Below are 19,792 nucleotides of genomic sequence, written 5' to 3'. Positions count from 1 at the left end.
TTATTTTCTGTATCCTTTGACTGACTTTTTTATAGATATAATTGATTTTACTGCTTTTGTGTAATCTTTTCCTTTCATAATTTTCATTGAGTTATGACCTTTCATTTCCACTCAAAAATTTCCTTTAGCATTACTTGTAAGGCTGATTTAGTGGCAATGAACTCCTCTGACTTTGTTCTTCTGGGAAGCTCTGTATCTCTCTTCCTATCCCAAATGATAACTTTACTGGGTATAGTGTTCTTGGTTGCAGGTTTTTGCCTTTCAGTACTTTGAGTATATCATACCACTCTCTTCCAGTCTCCAGTTTTTTTGCTGAAAAACAGCAAATAGCCTAATGAGGTTGCCCTTGTATGTAACAGTTTTCTTTTTTTTCCTGCTTTTAAAATGCTCTCTTTATCATTATTTTTTGCTATTTTAATTACTAAATGTCTTGTTGTGGACCTCCTTGGGTTAATTGTTAAGGACTTTCTGTGATTCTTGGCCCCAAATGTCTGTTTCCTCCTCAGAGTTTGTCACTCTTGATGATGTCACTGAGTTCCCTTAACTGATTTCCATTTTTTACTCTTTGCTATTCAGCTTCCTTGCTTTCCATTACTCTTTTCCACATTGCTAATTTGTTCTTCTGCAGCTTCCAATCTGCTATTGATTCCCTCTGGAGTATTTTTTTTTTTTTTTCCATTTTAGTTACTGAATGGTTCATCTCTGACTGGTTCTTTTTTATATTTTGTATCTTTGTGAAAGACCTCACTGAATTTATCCAGTTATCTGAGTATCTTCATGACAATTACTTTGAATTGTCTACTAGACATATTGTTTATCTTTGTTTCATTTAGCTTTTTTTTTTCTGTGATTTTTGTCTTATTCTTTCATTTTGTCTAACTCTGTGTTTGCTTCTATGCAATAGGGTGATCAACAATATTTCCTGGTCTTCAAAAATAGTGGCCTTGTGTGAAAGAGTTCCTCTGGTGCCCTGTATCACAATGTCCCCCTGGTCACCAGAACCAGATGATCCAGAGGTTTGTGGCTCTTGTGTCGCTGCATGTACCTGACTATTGTCACTCAGTTGCACCTGTTTTCTTCCCAGCCATCTGCAATGCATTGGGTGCAGACACACCAGTGGCAGGGCTTGCTCCCTGTGTAGCCAGCAATGAAGCTTGGATGCAGGAATTGTGGATATGCTGGTATAGGGGGTTATCTTCCCTTTTCTCCAAGACAGGAATCATTTTGGAATGGTGCCAGTTCCTGCTGGGGCTGCTTGCACTGTGTGGTAGGTAAGCTCTTTAAGGGCAGGGACTCAGTTTCCTATTGTTTTTGGACTCTCCTGGAGTTAAGCCCACTTATTTTTAAAGTAGTCAGGGTTAAACCCCATGAATTGTAAAACCTCTCAAATTTAAGCCCCACTAGTTTTGAAAGCCAGACCTTATGGAAACTTGTCCTCCCAGTGTGAGTCCCCAGTTCCCGGGGTTCCAGGGTGGAATTTAATCCTCTTGCTTTGCTGCACTTGTGGTGTTCTTCCTGTTTATGGTAGTCTCACTTGGGGTGGTTGGTTCACAGCTGTGTCTCCACCTTTTCCAGTGTGGACTCTGCTCTACAATTAACTATGGAAGGTCTGTTTGGCCCGTCTGCAGGTCATTGCCAGAGTTAGTTGCATATGTGTACATGTTATCTCAGTGTGTCCAAGGAAGGAGATGAGCTGAGCATCCTCCTACTCTACCATCTTCCTGTCCTTCCTTAAGAATCTATATTTTACACCATTCACCAGTTTTTGTTTTGTCATGTTTCCTTTCTTTTGTACATCTATGAAATAGTTATGTATGTATATATATATATATATATATATATATGATAGACTTTGTTTTGCTGAACCTCTGACAGTAGACACTTTATCCATAAACACTTTAGAAGGCATAAGAATAAGGTAATTTTTTCCTATAAAATCATGATACAAGATTTCATGCTTGAGAAAATTGATATTAATCCAAAATGTGAGCTAATATGTATTCTATATTTAAGTTTGTCTGTTTGTTCCAAAAAATCTTTTTCATGCCTTTTATATTTCTTGGATCCAAAATCCAGTTAATGTTTATATATTCCCTCTGGTTATTATGCTATTTAAATTTGTTTAATTTCAGAATATTTCCATTTTCATATTGTTTTTAATTTGTTTTCATGACATTTGCATTTTTGTAAAGTATAGGGTAACTTCTTATATAATATCCAGTATTCTGTACTTATCTGGTTAGATTCAACATAAATATTTTAGCATATATATGATATAATACTGTGTTTTTTTGGTGCATCACATCAGTACGCTTATGGTATCAGATACATTTCTGTGACTAATAGTATGCTAAATTCCTATTTCTGTGATAGAATACTATAAACATCACAAATCTGTAAAACACCGTATCAGGCAAACTAAGCATGTTTCAATTGTGAGAAATATTGTGGTTATATACTATCTTTTCTAATGAAATTTAAATACTTCCAATTTTATACTTGTTTTAAAAATATAATATTTAAAAGATTATATGAGCCTTTTTGGATTCTGACAAGTATTTTAAAAGTATGTCTTCTTTCTTATCTTATTACTATACATTGTAGGCTGAAAAGGGAAAGTGTTTTCCCCAAAGAGGCCTATTTTAACTGAAACATAGATGATAGATTTGTCTAAGTGTTCATTAATTGTGGAACAGGTACACACACCTTTCTGTATACTAAAGTTTTTTAAAAAAAAGGCCTTGGTTAATTACATGGTTATTTTATACACATTTGAGAATTGGGTAAGAGAAAAGAGAGGATTGAATATATCAAATCTCTAGTGCTCACTAGCGTTGTCCCTCCTAATTTCCAGACCCAAATATTCATCTGTTTAATAGATATCTCCACTTCATTATGCTATAAACATCACCCATTTGAATGTCCTAAATCATTTCTCCTTTCATATCTCCCCCCAACCTAAACTTTGTTTTGCCTTTCACATATCAACGAATAAAATGATCACCATTTTCAATTCTACCTTTAATCATTCTTCTCATTTAAAAGCCATATGCAGTCAGCTACCAAGTTTTGTTGACCTTGTCTCTGGATGTCCTTCAAATCTTAACTTTGAAACTTGTACTTTCCACTTTAATTTATAATCTTAGCAAGTATTTGTGAAATAGTGACAGTTTCCTAGTTGACCTACCTACCTCAATCATTCTCATAAAATCTTTGTCTCATAGCATAGCAGGGATGGTTTCGGACCTCTCCCCCGCCCAAAAAAAAAAGAGTATAATCATTTTCACTTACATTCTGAAAACCTATCAATATATCCCAGTTGAATTAAATAAGCTCTTTATGGGATGCCATAATGGCTTTTCTCTAGCTCTCTTTCCACATTCCAAACATATGTCCATGCGTTAGACACTATAAACAGCTTACAGGAATATTTTAGATTCTGATTCTGTCATTCTTCCATACGTACATCATGCATGCATTCTTGTGCTAAGTCATAGGAATAAAATGAAGAACAAAACCTGACATGTTTTCATAGACCCTAGAATGCGAATAAAAATTTGATACTAATAGGGATTTTAAAAAAAGGCTTTGTTTTCTTGTCAACTATGTTGTAATCTTAGAAACTGAATTATCTTAATTTCTTAAGATTCCCCTCTGTAAAATGAAGATAATATCTATTTCGTAGGGGTGTTTTCGTAGATAGAAAACAATAGCAAGTGGTGGAGAAATATGAGATCCATTCTATCAGAGATAGAAGTAAAACTCAACTTTGCCACAAGGTTGCTCTCTGGCAGTGGGCAGAGAATGATCACAAAAGAGATAAGGAAGATTGAAATACAGAGTTAATATAATGGGAAAGAATATAATGGGGAGCCTCATAAAATACAAAGCTTAAGGATAAGTAGGCAGCGAGATAAATCTGAACAATAATTTTGAGGTCTCCTAAGGTACAGTGAGTTCACAGTTCACAGAAATTTGCAAATATGGATCAAGACATGGGCAAAAGGAAGGATATTAGTGTCGTTCTTCCAGAAGAGATTGTTAACTTTGATCTGCAAGAGACAGGACAGATTGCAAAACCAAGATCCAAGGACAAACCTTGATAGGTGAAACCATTTAAGACTGGGGAGAAGAACCAAGCTTCAATAAAGGGAGACATGAGGGTATTGCAGCATTATAGGATAACTAAAGAAGAGAGACACAGTTACTAAAGTCTGAATTTTGTGAATTGGGGGTTATCAGGGCTCTGTGAGAGAGAACATTTTAGTAGAGCGGAAGATACACAGGTGGATTGCAGTTAACTAAAGAGAATGTAGAGGATAAGAAAACAGAAGCAGTGAGCAAACACTAGAAGTATTTCAATATAAAAGTGTGTTTAAAAAGGTACCTATGTAAGGTCAATTCAAGGAGATTATGGAGTCAAAGAATGTTTTTTAGGCTCATGGAGAGAAATATATCTATGTTCCAAAAGGAAGGAGCCAGTAGAGAATTCTGAAAATTCACTTAATAAACTTCTATCACTTAGAAAAAAAAAAAAAAGAGAGAGAGAGAGAGAGAGAGAGAAAAGAGAGAATAATTCATAGAGCAAAATTCTTAAGATATGGAAGAGGGTGAAATTTATAACACAGTGGTTGAAATTAGCTTTAAACTGAAAGTGGAATAGTTCAGTGAGATTTGGAGATGATGACTGATCCCTATCTGGTACACTGTTGTTCATCTTGGGTGAGGCGGAGGGGAGGAGTTCTAGATGAAAATGATATTGGGAATACAGAAACAGTTGCCCCAAAGGGGTAAAATAATTATTGGCCCAGCTAAAGTTAAAAAAAAGTTAGTCAGCCAGGAAACAGAAAATGATGCCATTTTATTCTACAACACCTGGGAATGAAAGAAATTAGGAGAATGCGTGGGGGTCAGGGTTGGATCAGCACTCAGGGCTGAAAAGATGTTGAATAGCATCGCTTTGGTGGAGATTGGTTGGTTTCAGTGTATCAGAACAATGGTGGATGGGGAATTTTGAGGAATTATCTAGGGTGCAGAGTATGAATCTCAATTAAGGCAGCAGATTCAAGGGACAGGATGGTTCAGTCCTGTCAGACGAATACAGCTAAAATTAGGCTGATTCCAATTGAAGGGGTCGGGAAGGTATATGAAATCGAAGAACTAACTCACATGTGTCAAAGAGTGAGAGAATATAAAATGCTGGTCAGAGATCGAAACTTTAAGATACCTTAAAAAAGAAACAGTTCTAAGTAGCACATTTATTCTATTTAAATATAAAATAGCGAGGCAGGAATGACAGCTGTGACTTCTGCTTTAAAGCATCAGGATCTAATCAACAGAATGGTGATTTTTCCAATCTTGATTGGTCTTATCCTCAGTTTCACCTTGAATCAATCCTACTTCTATAGGTTCAAGGCTACACTGATGTATTTATACATCAATACTTGGAGAAAACTTAGATAAGCAGATGGATTCTGGGTTTGAGTCTAAAATCTTAACTGGAAGTATATTTGATGTGCAATCTATCATGGAGTCATTATGCTCTCAAATGTTCACTACCCTCCTATCTCTCTAACAGTTTGGAGGAGTGAATAACTTTTTGTTGGCTGCTCATCATGCTTCTATAAATGTTTTTAAAGGTATGGTATCGCTTGCTCTCGAATCAAGAATTCAGAGTCTGAATGAAAAAAAGGGAATACAGAAAAGTTCTGTAGTATTACTAGAGAGGTTCTGTTATAAGTCAGCGTTAACAAGAGTCTTTTCCAGAGGATTTAATCTCATTAGCAAATATCGTCGTTTGGCTAAATATGGAATACCTTAATACATGGTTTGCATGTTTTTTGTGAGAGACTTGAGTCTATTTATAAGATTAACTGCATATTTAAGATAAATTAACTTAAAACAAACAACCAAATATATGCAAAACATTTGTCTAAGCACTTTTTGCATGTTGGAAAAGAAACATTATGGAGAGCTATTTGGTACTGCCATCTGCCATTCTTGGTAAATAAATACAATATTATAAATATTTGGGTTTGCTTTTGGAACTTTCATACTGTTATAATGTAAACAGTTCATTGCATTTTTGATAAAATTTGAAACTCTCCAAGTAGACTTTTCTGCCTGTTTTCTCTCTCCTGAAAATCAATTTTGAACATTTGCATTAAATATATTTGTGCATCCACAAGATTGGCTATCTTTAGAAACATAAAATTATTTTATAATATTTTAAAACAAAAATACATTATTAGAGCAAGGAAAGGGTAGCTTTAATTTGAATAAATAAAACAAAAAAATTGAAAACATATAGGAATATGTCTTACATGCTGTTCACTTATCATTAGTGATCAGAAAGAAATTGATTGGTTAATCCTGAAGTAATTATTCCAGAGGAATCTCATTGTCTGATCACATCCATTGTCAGGCATTGATTCTTGGTATAATGGAAATTCAAAATAGAATTTCTTACATTTGATGAATTCATAATCTAGCCAGTGACAGAAACACATCCAGTTTCCTGCATACTTTCCCACTCATATTTAAAGATATTTTTTAAAAATAAAAATAAAGACCTACTTTTAAAAAAGAATAAAAGTAAGAACTTTGATTTAACCTGAGTTTCTCTCTTCTATTCTCTTAGATATACATAACAGGAAAACAAAGGAAGAAAAATTGTATATGTTTATTGACATTTAATTTATTTCAGTTTTGCAAATCTATTACACTACAAAAATATATCATATTTGTCTGGATTTTTGCAGTTTATAAAATACTTTGACATCCACCATTTCTCTGATTTTATGTGGCTAGCCTGAGGTAACTCAGAGATGTGAAAAAAGCATATCATAATGAAAGCATTAAATCAATTAGTTTTATCTCAAATGGCTTAAAAATACATTGTACTCTACATGTGTTGAATTATAGTCTCTACTCTTCCAGGTGGATAAACCTATTTAGTCAATTCTACTGTGCAGATTTTGTTTCACCATTTTGTAATAAACTTTTTTTTTTTTTTTTTTTTTTTTAAGTTTTTTTTTTTTTTTTTTCAGAGAGAGATTACAGGTAGGGAGAGAGGCAGGCAGAGAGAGAGAGAGGAGGAAGCAGGCTCCCTGCTGAGCAGAGAGCCCGATGCGGGACTCGATCCCAGGACCCTGAGATCATGACCTGAGCCGAAGGCAGCGGCTTAACCCACTGAGCCACCCAGGCGCCCCTGTAATAAACTTTTAAACAGTGTCAAAATTATCATAATTCTCCCACTATCATACTGGAAAAATGACATACTTTCCAAAATATCCATTTGTTGAATAAATGGGACCATTTGAAAAAATTGAAAATGTTGATTACCTAAGTAAATACAAACACATTTAAAGTAGATATTCTTTTATATTTGGATGTTCAAGTTTACATTCCTAAGAGTCAGATGATTGCAATAATATTTTAAAACAGAGCTCAAATGGCACCATTAAGTTTCGTGGTATTAAATAAAAAAAGAAGGGTTTAGATCTAAAAGAAAATTAATGATAAACAGTACAGGATAGTGCTGGAAATCACTGGCTAAAAGCTAATTATAATATCATAACTGAAAATTATAGAGTAAATGTGACAGTGTTCCAAATACGAAAACGAAGTTAATTTTTCCTTATACTTCCCATTAAGCTTTGAATCTACAAAAGTACAAAAGAAATTAATGTAAAATATGAAGAAAAGGGACATGGAAAGAATGGAAATGATCCACTCTGATTCTGCAATTTAATGACAGGTGTTTCTTTTGGACAGTAATAAAATTTAATCAAACATTTATAAGTTAAGTCTTCAAGAAATAACTTACTTAAGAATTCTCCAAAAGGGAAAAAAAAAAAAAAGAATTCTCCAAAAGAGAACATGTTATTCATTAGAATTTGTTTTTCTTATTAAAATGTACTCTTTCTGGGTAATCTTTACAGGCTTTTCTTTTTTTCTTTTTTTTTTTTTTTTTTTTAAGGCACATGACATTATTATTCTTACAGCAATTTTCAAATGTGCTAGGAATGTCTGAGTCATCTCCAGTGTTTCCTAGAAGCCTGCTTTTTGCAAAGGAGAAAGATTTGGCATCTCTTCTGTAATTTTACTAAATGTCTAAAAGGCATAATAAAGAGGGAACCTGTCTGCAAGGTATTCCTTTATTTGTAAAATAGCAATTAGATAGCTCTTTAATTTCAGTGAAGCCTTATGTCCCATAATAATACAAAATGGTACATCTGCTTTACAGCACATGTTAAATTTGTAACTTGTGTTAATGTGTTTAAGCACCTACAGTTGATTAGATAAGAGGATCAGCATAAAGAATGAATTCTGTCAAAAATATTTTTCAATCTGAATCTTTACAGAAATTGAATTAGAATCAGAATCTGATCACTACCAAGGCCTAACTTGACCTACACACATTAGTAATCACTGTTTCAATGATAGGAGAGGTTAAGTAGATTTCATTTGTGAGGGGATTTGGGAGTTGGAGGATGGGAATGTTTAGGTTAGTTCCATTGAAAGCTTGTATGTCTTTTTTTTTTTTTTAAGATTTTTTTTTTTTAATTTATTTGTTCGACAGACAGAGATCACAAGTAGGCAGAGAGGCAGACAGGGAGGGAGGAGGAAGCAGGCTCCCCGCTGAGCGGAGAGCCCGATGCGGGGCTCGATCCCAGGACCCCGGGATCATAGACTTGAGCTGAAGGCAGAGGCTTTAACCCACTGAGCCACCCAGGTGCCCCAAAAGCTTGTATGTCTTAATGAGGCCATATTGCAAATAAAAAGATACTGTTTAGAGAATTTGAGTTAAAGTAAAAAAAGGAGGATTGAAGCAAAGTTTTTACAAGACTTTATTGTTTTGAACTTGACAATTGAAAGATCATGCATAGAATAGTCCAGAAGGGAAAACTTAGACAAACTTTTGGAATAACTAGGAGAGGAAGACTTGAGAATTTGATTCACTTGTGTAAATAAGTTCAGTACACATATTTTCAGAACCAAATAAATCCAAGCATATTGTGTGGTATCTTTGGAACTGAATTTATGAAATTGTCTGGGGAAAGTAAAAGATAAAATAATGCTACTAATGATCCTTTTTTTAATCTCTGGTACTAGAAGTTACCCTCATTTCTTGATCTAACCCAACCACTTTAATCTAAAAAGAACTGGCATATTGAGAATAGGTCTAGTCTTTTGAAACTTTTTTCAAAAATAGGGATTTTAGGGGCGCCTGGCTGGCTCAGTGGGTTAGATAGAGCCTCTGCCTTCAGCTCAGGTCATGATCCCAGGGTCCTGGAATCGAGCCCCGCATCGGGCTCTCCGCTCAGCGGGGAGCCTGCTTCCCCTTCTCTCTCTCTGCCTGCCTCTCTGCCTACTTGTGATCTCTGTCTGTCAAATAAATAAATAAAATCTTAAAAAAATTATAAAAATAGGGACTTTTAAATCTGTTTTACCATTACTCTTATTCCACTGTTCTTAGTACAAGTGGGATACTGAATGCACTTGTAGGAATGTTTGGCTTTCCTTCTCATCTTTTATTTGCTTTTTCTTTGTCCACATTACTTCTATTCTTGATCAAAGAAAGCCTCAGAGAATGCTCTGGAGTGAGAGGGAAAATATTTCCAGTTGCAAGAGGTGGCTTCAACATCTTTCTAAGTTACTCACCCCTAGGTGGTTCCTTGCAAGTGCTGTGAGCAGGTGTGAGCCACAGAACTTGTGCATAAAAGGAGAGAACGTTTTCTTTTCTTTGCGGAACAAGTGCTGGGAATCCCACAGTTGATCTCTGAGACACTTTTGCCACTGAGAGCAAACTAGACACAGGAAAGGAGGCACTTAAAAAATGAACAATACATAATTCTGAAATAAAATGAAGTCTTTTTGTGGGCTCCTGGGTGGTTCAGTTGATTAAGCCTCTGCCTTTAGCTCAGGTCAAGATCCCAGCGTCCTGGGATCCAGCCGCACATCGGGCTCTCTGCTCAGCAGGGAGCCTGCTTCCCTCTCCCACTCTGTCTGCCTCTCTGCCTACTTGTGATCTCTCTCTCTGTCAAATAAATAAGTAAAATCTTAAAAAAAAAAATAAAAGGGTAAAAAGATAGAAGGAACATAATCCTGACCTGAATCAATATATAAATATCCTAAAAAAGTTTCAGTGGAGTATTTTATAAGTATACAAACAGTGGCACAGGCAATATTCAAAAGCCTGAACAATGTTATTAATCTAAGGTAACTTATCATTCATTACTCGCTAAATAACTTGATACTAATTGGTTTTGATAGTACAGTAATTAAATAACATGTTAAATTTGATATCAAACAACTCAACGGTTATTTCTGTTCAAACAAAATAATGTAACTCTATATAACTTATAATTAAAGGATTGTTTTCACTACTAAATAACTGATGTTCAGAAAATGATTAGTGTAGGAGAAAATAATAAATGGATATGAGTTTCCCTTTAATTGTAGTAAATTGTATTATTGACAAAGAGGAATTGAATCATCTCATAAATATTTGTCTCTCTGCTTAAGCAAAATAAAATAAAATACTAAATAAGAAAAGTAAACATTTATAGAGGGCATATAAAATCTTTCTAAGTTTCCAAGCACATATTCATAATAAATTCTTCATATGGTAATTTACCTGAAATTAAAATTTGAGAAAAGAAATACATCCTAATTGCAAAGAAAAATGGGGGTTTTGAAAGCAAGAGGGAAAAAAATATTACCTAATAACAGCAACTTGACAGTTCTTGCATCTCGTTCAGCATCTTCCTGAAGCTTTTTCTCCAGTTCTTTGGATCTTTTGGCTGACTCCTTGCTCTCTGAGCTAATTCCGCTCCCCATCTCGTGGTGGTAGATACTTGTTTGTTTCTGTGCCTGAGCTTTTCCCAATGTGGAGCACAGCTCTGGCTTGGAGGGAAGATGGAGAAGCAGTGCTCTGCGGAGCTTCCTAACCGCCCATTCCCACACTCTCTGAGACCCTGCTTTGCCTAAGGAGATGCTTTCAGAGCTGTCACCTGATCACAGGGCAAAACCACACAACCCCATGGTTGCATGGCTAGAGGCAAAAGAGGAAATTCATTATGCTTTCAAATTAATGACCATTTATGGCACATCTTCAGAAACTTGCCCATCTTTCCTAAAGAACAGTGTATAATAATGTAGAACGTGGTGTAAATCTATACACTAAAGATAATCTGCAAGGAACAGTTCAATTGGAACATACCGTTGTTACTGTGATTTAAAGCTATTACTAATCAACAAGCTTTTATCTTCAGATATTTGAGTCTTCAAATTCTTCATAATCATTCCAGTATCACTGTCAGAATATTTATATTGAATCATCCAAATTTATAGTCCTGTATATTCAGATTATCACTCAAAATTATTGGAAATATCTTAGTATTAATTAGAAAACAGGTTTTTTTAAAAAAATGGAAACAAATGAATGCAGTTCTTATATTTATACATATTTTTGTATTGCCACAAACCTAGAATTCAACACACATTGCTTTTTATTTTTTTAAGATTTTATTTATTTATTTGACAGAGATCACAAGTAGACAGAGAGGCAGGTGGAGAGAGATGGGGAAGCAGGCTCCCTGCTGAGCAGAGAGCCCAATAGGGGCTCAATTCCACGAACCTGAGACCATGACCTGAGCCAAAGGCAGAAGCCAAACATACTGAGGTACCCAGACGCCCCCATACTGCTTTTAAATTATTGATTTTAGTCTCCTAGGATCTGTCTCTAAAATTTGAGCTTTTACTGCTTGTGAGAAAACCAGTCTATCAACATTACTTGAGGGCCCACTTGGTGTAGACACTGAACAGTGTTCAATTTAGGCAGTGCATTCACTCTTTGGGGCCATTAAGCAACAGCTGCTGAGCTGGAAGGGCTTTCATTGATTTGGTACCAAAGAAATAAAAAACAGTGTTCTTTGAAATGGTCGGTAATTTGGCTCTTCCTGAAAAGTAAGAACAGTAAATATGCCTGAATATGTTCCCTGCCTTTCACCTATCCCAACAGATACCATGCACTTGAAGATCTGCAAGGTTGGGGGCCAAAATCATGTTATACAACTTTTTGTTTATCTGAGGCTTAGAAAAACACTTGTAAGGTAGTTGAGATATATTTATATATTCTATATAATAATTACATAATTGACATATATCTCTCAGTTGAGATATATATAATAATTGAAATATATAATCTTATAGAATTGATATATAATATAATCTTAAGAGATACATATATATTCATATATATTATATATGAGATATATATAACTACATGACAATTGAAATATGTAGAATTATATATAATTGATACATAATCTCAACTGATATATATCTCAATTATGTAATTAATATATAGGCTGTATATTATATGTAGATATATAATATATAATTTTATAAACAGGGTTGGCTACCTGTGGCAGCAGGCAGATCTTTCAATGAATATTTTGGAATGTGTGAATGTGCCCTAGCCAGGAAATGATAGAATACAGTCAGCCCATCAATGTATCAGTGCTGTTCTTCTTTTGAGAACTTATGTAAAGTTTGAACAGGTGGGGTTTTGCATATTCACAAAAGAAGGAAATTTTAGGCTTCCAAATTAAATACATATTCCTGATTTGTTTACTTTTTCACACACAATATTGGGCTGCAGATATATAAGCATAGTCAAAACTCCTGGATTTCACCTCTCCACAGCCATGTTGTGATAGCACGGAGATGCGGAGAGGTGGGTACGCAAGGCTTCGTGCAAATCGTGTGGTATTGTTTTTACAATGCAAAAGGCCTCCCCCAAAGGAACAAGATGTGCACTGCTTCGTTTATTTACCCCCATCCCTGAACACAGAGTTCACTCTGACAGCAATGCAAAATAACAAAAATTAAAATATATTTGTTTTTGTCTACTGTTTCATGTCAAAATCAAATATACCTAGTACCTTGACTATACAAGATTCTTGTTTCATAACAATTATAAACTAAGACACTTCATCTAATTTGCATTCAAGTAAATATGTCCCATAGCTTTTTGGTGGAAACATAACCTGGCCTTTGAAAAAGTATGCATTTTACTCAGCCTTCCTAAGTAGGTTATTAACTTTTTTTTTTTCATTTTGTTTTATTTTATTTCTTTTCAGTGTTCCAAAATTCATTGTTGATGCACCTTACCCAGTGCTCCATGCAACACATACTCTCCGTAATACCCACTACCAGGCTCACCCAACATTCCACCCTCCTCCTGTCCAAAACCCTCAGTTGATTCTCAGACCAACCATGAGAGACTGTGGACTCTGAGTAGGTTATTAAACTGACCATTTTCAGGGCTATATACAATTTTCTGCATTGTGTAAAACTATAAACTTCTACTTTGCTGTGCAACCCAGAAGGTTTAGTCATCAATTTGGAGTTGATTATGTGATTTTTTTTTTCATCAGCGATTAAAATAAGCTTGATATAAAATTCAAGAAGTTTCTATATTTAGAGGAGGCAGGCTGGGGAGAGCCAGGGAGAAGAGAATGGTTCCTTTTTCAGCTGTCTCCCCTGGGTACCTGGGCCACAGCTTTACTAATGAGCTACGGTTGTTAATACAGCTCTTAGCCTTGTGGCTGCACTTAGGATTATAGTTTTCTGGACTTAAGAAAATGATGAAAATTAAATAGTAAACTCCAATAGAGTAGGGACAGTATCTTCCTAGCTTGGATGTGGTCTACAGTATATGGCAGCGTTAGCCATAGAAAATGTTCAAAAATTATTTCTTGCTAATAAATGAGGTCTAGAGTCCTTTTTATTTCTTCTCCTCTGCCAAGGTGACAGTTTGGCTAGGGTTCCTTTCCAAGGTTCATTGTCATAATGGGTCTATCTCAATAACCTAGAAATTTTAGGGTGTCTCCAAACATCAATGGAAAAGCCCAGTTTCGGTCTGAAACAATGTCATTATATACAATTACAACTGCTAAGCCAACATTTACCTTTTTTAATCCCCTTCAGCCTTAAAAATAACATTAGCATACTCCCTTTATATGGTTAAACCTCCTTTCATAGTGAGAAAAAATGTTGACAATGGGGAAAGGTAACTAAATTAGATGCTTTTTATTCAGGGGACAAATATGGCCATAAATTTTGTTCTTGAAAATAAACATAAAACTATCCAACACACTTTAAAATAGAGTTCTATGTCTTACCCAGCTGAAGGGATAGATTGCTCTGTGTATACACACACACACACACACACACACACACACACACACCTTGAAGGCAAGAGATATTGTAATGGAGTGTCATGCTCTTTTAGAATAATCACTGAGAATGACTTCTAAGAACCTTGTTGCTTTTTAAATGTTTCTTTGTTTCATAGCTTCAGCCTGACTGAGAATATCTTCTTTTGGCATCAGATTGTGCAAAAAATAAAATTGACTTGAGGGTCCTCAGCTCTAAAGGTCACTGAAATATCGCAAGCTTTGTATGGTGTGAATAATTTTTCCTCTTAGTATTTTTGGTCAGGGTCTCAGTGTAATCTTCAGAAGGGGACATTAGCCTTAAGAAAAAAAAAAGTCTGAGTAATCACTCTTTTACAATCATAATTCCACATCTAGCTTGAGATGACATGCAATTATTCCCCACCTGCTTTTCATAATGAGATTTCAAACCATATTTTTGTAGATGTCTATTTTGCCAGTATTACCTGGGCTTCAAACTGGATTTCCTCCGAGGATGTGTTATGTGGCTGACTTTAATAAGTGGCTTCAGTGGCTCAGCTCCTTCTGAAAATTGTAAATGCAGGCTACCATCTGTATTATCCTTTATTTTGTTTCCATATTTTATTGGAGGTGTTGACTTCAGACATTGGGTCCCTGGGTGGATTGAGTCCTGGCTGCCTTAGCAATGACCTTTATTCTTATATATTCCCATGAAACTTGAGGCAAACCATCCCTCCTTTGCTAATGGTACTCAAATGTGCACTTCTGGGAGCTCTGTGCATGGTATTTCCACCAGAGAGTTCACATCTTTGGGGACTTCTTGAGAGCAGTTTTTGATCTGGAGGGAATAGGGTAAAACTTGCTGCTTCAAGTTAGTACATTCATGTGGTGCAATAAATTTACAATACAGGCATTAAGCAGCTCTTATGTCTTAAGAGGTAATACAAATAGGTATTTTTATTCATTGGAATGGATTTCTACATTTACTTATTCTGCATATTCTTTTTAGATTAGAATATGCTTATACAGAATGATTATTTGAAATTAAGAAAATGCTTTAATGCTTAATCGACAAAAGGGAGAATCTTAATTATCTCCCAAGGGGCCACTTTCTGTCCCAAATTCTGATCTTATTTAAGAGGTTTCTTACCGCATCTCTTCAACACAGTGTTTCTACCACTTACTCCCTTAATCTTATTCCTCAGTCACTTCAGTTCTGTAATTGCAACCACCTCTTACTTAGGTTTACAGATTTAGTCTCTGCTCTGTTGCACTCTAACCTGTCTGATTGTTTCAGGTTAAAATCCCTTAAACCCAAGTTTCATGATTATATTTTCCTTGTTGAAAAATCAAAGAACTCCTTCACCATGACTGCTTCCTGCCGCCATATTCTCAGAATCTAGTTGGCACTCTCCAACTATCCCAATACATTTCCCATTACTTCCCATAACACATTCTGTATCATAGCTGGGTTTTTGTCTTTTTCCTAACTAGATGTCCCAACTTAGCTTTCACATATGCTTTCTTTCCTCAGTAGGAATATCCTGCCTTTCCATAGCTCAGTTTTTCCATAGTACCCATTCTTTAAGAACCTAATATGTATATTCTCCCTTACCCCCACAACTGCTACCATCCGTTGGCTGATCCTTTACTTTCCAAATTCCTAAGAGGAGTCTGTTACTGGCTAGGTTGTTCTTCCTCATTAATGAGGCAGAATACTTTCCAGTGACCATGCCCTCTTCTGCTTCTCTTCTGTTTGCAAGCTCCAAACTAAGAATACAAAGAAGAAAACCTTCCTTATTGAAATAATTGGTGAATAGTAAGTAGCTGAAGGAAATATGGCATTTGACACCTCTTTGCTCTGTCTTGAAAATATGTAATTCTCCTTTCTACATGATTGCAAGTATGAAATATTACTTCTAGAATGCCAGGAATTTATTAAACAGTTGATATATTTAACAACTGTTATGTACCAAGTATGGCAGATTCAGCAGAAAAGAAATTAAATAACACCTCTTTTCGAGCTTATATTCTAGGGTGTGAGTATGAATGGGGGCTCACATTATTATCTAATAAACATTGTCTGAAAAACATAATAAATATTAAAAGGATATAGAATTATAGATGGTGGCAAGTGTTAAAACAGAATTAAAAAAAGAAGAAGAAGAAAAGGGGTACCTGGGTGGCTCAGTCAGTTAAGCATCAGCCTTCAGCTCAGGTCATGATCTCGAGGTCCTGGGATTGAGCCCTATACCAGGCTCTGTACTCAGCAGGGGGTCTGCTTTTCCCTCTCCCTCTCTGGGCTCTCCTCCTCTTTTTTCTCTCTCAAATAAAACAAACAAACAAATAAATAAATAAAAGACAAAAACCCAGAATGAAATAAGAAGTATGAAGGTTGTGGTGAGGATGAGAGATTAGAATTTTATATAACTTGTCCAGGAAGACCTAACTGAAAAAGTAATTATTTTAGATCAAGTTTTCTAAAATCTGACTTTAATGCAAAAAATGCATTCAGACAGGACGTCTGGGTGGCTCAGTTGGTTAAGCAGCTGCCTTCAGCTCAGGTCATGATCCCAGCGTCCTGGGATCGAGTTCCACATCGGGCTCCTTGCTCCGCAGGGAGCCTGCTTCTCCCTCTGCGCACACTCTGTCTGCCTGTGCGCTCTCTCTCTCTCTCTGACAAATAAATAAATAAAATCTTAAAAAAAAAAATGAATTCAGAAAATTTACCAGAAAGTGTTTTTTGGAACAATCCACATAAATGAGTAAAGCAAGCAATATTGGCAGGAGGAGGAATTAGATTGCAATGGAGTTGCAACAGAGAACTCAGCCATTCCTATGGGGAGCTCAAAAGCTGAGATGGTCCTTTGGATTTATATTTAAATGAAGCACAAATACTGGACCAGTACACCTCCTTTAAGGACCATAACAGCCAGGACTTGGTGGGGCAGTATTTAAGGCATTCATTTGATATTCACTGTATTAAGTCTTAACCATATAAACCAAAAAAAGTGATAATGAGGATTTTGCCAACTACCATGTATATTTATTCCAATTATGCATTTAGGGACTTGAGAAGTGAGTACTGGCCAAGTCTATGAATCCAGTGGATCCACCGTAACCTTGATACGGTCCTGGATTCCATTTGTTACCTGCTTCCCATATGTCTCCGTTCTAGCATGAGGGCCATGATGCTATTGCTGGTCTCCAAGTATCAAAGTTAACACAGACCCATAAGGTATCTTTTATAAATCTTTACCCGCTACATACATCATGGGGTTGAAGTTCTGTCATTCATGAGGATCTTTCAGTCATTGGATCGTGGCTTTGAGAAATAGCTCAGGTATAGAAATAGAACAAAAGTTCCTAACACTTTTTTGAGAGTGACCGTTCTTATCCTCTTAATGATTACCCTTCACTTTTCTGGTTGTTTAAATTAAGCAATACTCATATTGCCTACTCATTTATTTGGGCTTTAAGAACATTCTGTTCTGTGAACTTTTTTCGTAGATCTCTGCATATAAGGGTCTCCTGGCTGCCACTCTGACTTTGACTCTCATTCTAATATTACACTTATTTTGTTCTCATAATTAAGTGCTGAAACCTGGTCTTTCGTATTTTAGGATCTTATTCTTATTTATTTGAGAAAGCCTAGGTCTGTAATTGAATTTTTTATTAACCATTGCCTATAAAGAACTATCTCAGTGATGCTGCAATTTTCTTCACTGGTATATTTCTTATTATTTTAATACATAGAAAACTATTTGTTCATTTCCTAACGTCTGATTGGTTTTCCAGTCTAGGATACCAACTTCTTTAAGCCTCTTGTTGCCCTTCTCTGTTATTTTCCATAGGAAGATGCTATATCCAGTCTTCTAAGAGCCATCCTTTAAAACATGTTAATACCTTCTCCCAGGGTGTTAGCACCCTGAATCATAGGGATAAGCTTCTGCAAGTTACCTCTCCTTTATCTAACCTTCCTTTGATCTAGCAACCTTAGAATTCAGTCATATATGTATATGATATATATGTATATGAATCTATTCTAGCTTCTGTACATGTTGGTTAATTTCTGTAGCTCTTTTGGTATGTGGCTTTTTCTTCTGGTGGCAGGTGCAGAGCTTCCCTGGCCAGGTTATGTCATAAGTAGATTATAGTTATTTACCTGATCTATAAGAGCAGTGGGATTAGATCTTCACCAGGTTAAATGTTATAAGACAAGGGCCTCTGTGTTGTCTTCATGCAAGTGGATGTGTTAGCCTTAAGAAAGGAAGAGTATCCTACTTTTGTGTGTCGAGATGTATTCAAGATGTATTCAATCTAAGTATTCAAGATTTTTTGATGCATCAGACCAGGCACTCCTTTCCAACGAGGACTTTGATTTTGGTGTGGTGGTCTTGTCAAGGTTGAAAATTCAATTTCTTTGGAACTCTCCTACCCTTAAAGTTACGTTCTACAGCTGATCATCAGTTTTTCCACCCTTACTTCTACTACAAAAGATGAGAGTCTCTTTTTATGCAGCACAAGAGATCTGTTGGCTTTTGTATTTTGCATTTAATTGTTGATTAATCACTTTTGGCCCTTCATTGTCTTTATCTAGTGAATCCATAGTTTATCACTAAAGTCCTTATAATTTCTGTTTTCCTTAACACAAACACTAATATTTTGCTCACCTATGCATTGACTGTCACTGGTATGCCATTTCAGGTGAAAAGCTTTCAAAACTAAACTGCTCCTGAAGACAGGAGCTGCCAGTGATACACCTACCATCCATAAAGGGGGTCTAATTGTTCAGCTGGCTAGAAGTTGAGGGTAAGGGGTGGATAATCTCGTTCCAGTGTCCATTTTAGACTCTGCTTGTTAGGTACACCCTTGCACCAGCTCTCTCAGATTAGGTTTCCTGAAACAGAATCTGAGACAGATTTACATGACACAGTGGGGTGGGGAATGCCCTTGGCAGATACGCCTTTACAGAATTAGAGTCAAAATATGGCAGGAACAAAGACTAGACTACAGTGCATTTACAAGGAGTCTTTAGAATGAGTCTTCAAAGTCTGAGAAGGGAGAGGAAGCCTTACACCCCATCCCTCAGGCAGGATTTAAAACCTTGGGAAAGACAGCTCCTTTTGGTCAAGCACAGTTCCTCAAGAGAGACTCTGCAGCCAGCACTCCTATCAGCTGAAAGAACAAGAATCACAGTCATGAAAGGAATTCTGAGTGGTGTGGCAGAATGCTCACTTCAGCAGTATTTAGGCAAGGACATCAAAGAGATGAGGAATAAAATCAAAATTGTCTGGAGAAAGACAAATCTGAGCAAAAGGAATGGTAACACGAAAGCCGTGAGGCAGACATTTTGCCTACTGTGACTGAAGAATTGTGAGAGAACAAGAGTCGCTGGAGTAGAATGAGTGCAGGGCTGTAGAGTGTGGGAGTGGGTGGTCCAGACTGGTGAGAGACTCTTAGGTTAATGACTTTGACTTTTTCTCTGAGATATTGGAAAACATGGCAGGGTTAGCACGATTCTGAATAGCGTACTGAAAATTCATTAGGAAGATTTCACAATAATGAAAGTGAAAGGCAAC

The 19,792-nt window shown here is 36.0% G+C and overlaps 1 protein-coding gene across 1 annotated transcript in view; it reads right to left on the bottom strand.

Annotated features, from left to right (window-relative positions):
- Positions 1–10,845, bottom strand: part of GNAT3 (G protein subunit alpha transducin 3) — a 54,005-nt gene extending 43,160 nt beyond the window's left edge. The window contains exon 1 of the mRNA XM_059395765.1: positions 10,728–10,845. Within this exon, the coding sequence (XP_059251748.1) occupies positions 10,728–10,845 (118 nt within the window). The remainder of the gene's footprint in view (positions 1–10,727) is intronic.
- Between the last annotated feature and the right edge of the window lie 8,947 nt (positions 10,846–19,792).

Source organism: Mustela nigripes, chromosome 4, assembly GCF_022355385.1.
Source record: "Mustela nigripes isolate SB6536 chromosome 4, MUSNIG.SB6536, whole genome shotgun sequence".
Lineage (NCBI taxonomy): Eukaryota > Metazoa > Chordata > Mammalia > Carnivora > Mustelidae > Mustela > Mustela nigripes.
This window is presented reverse-complemented; position numbering and strand designations above follow the sequence as displayed.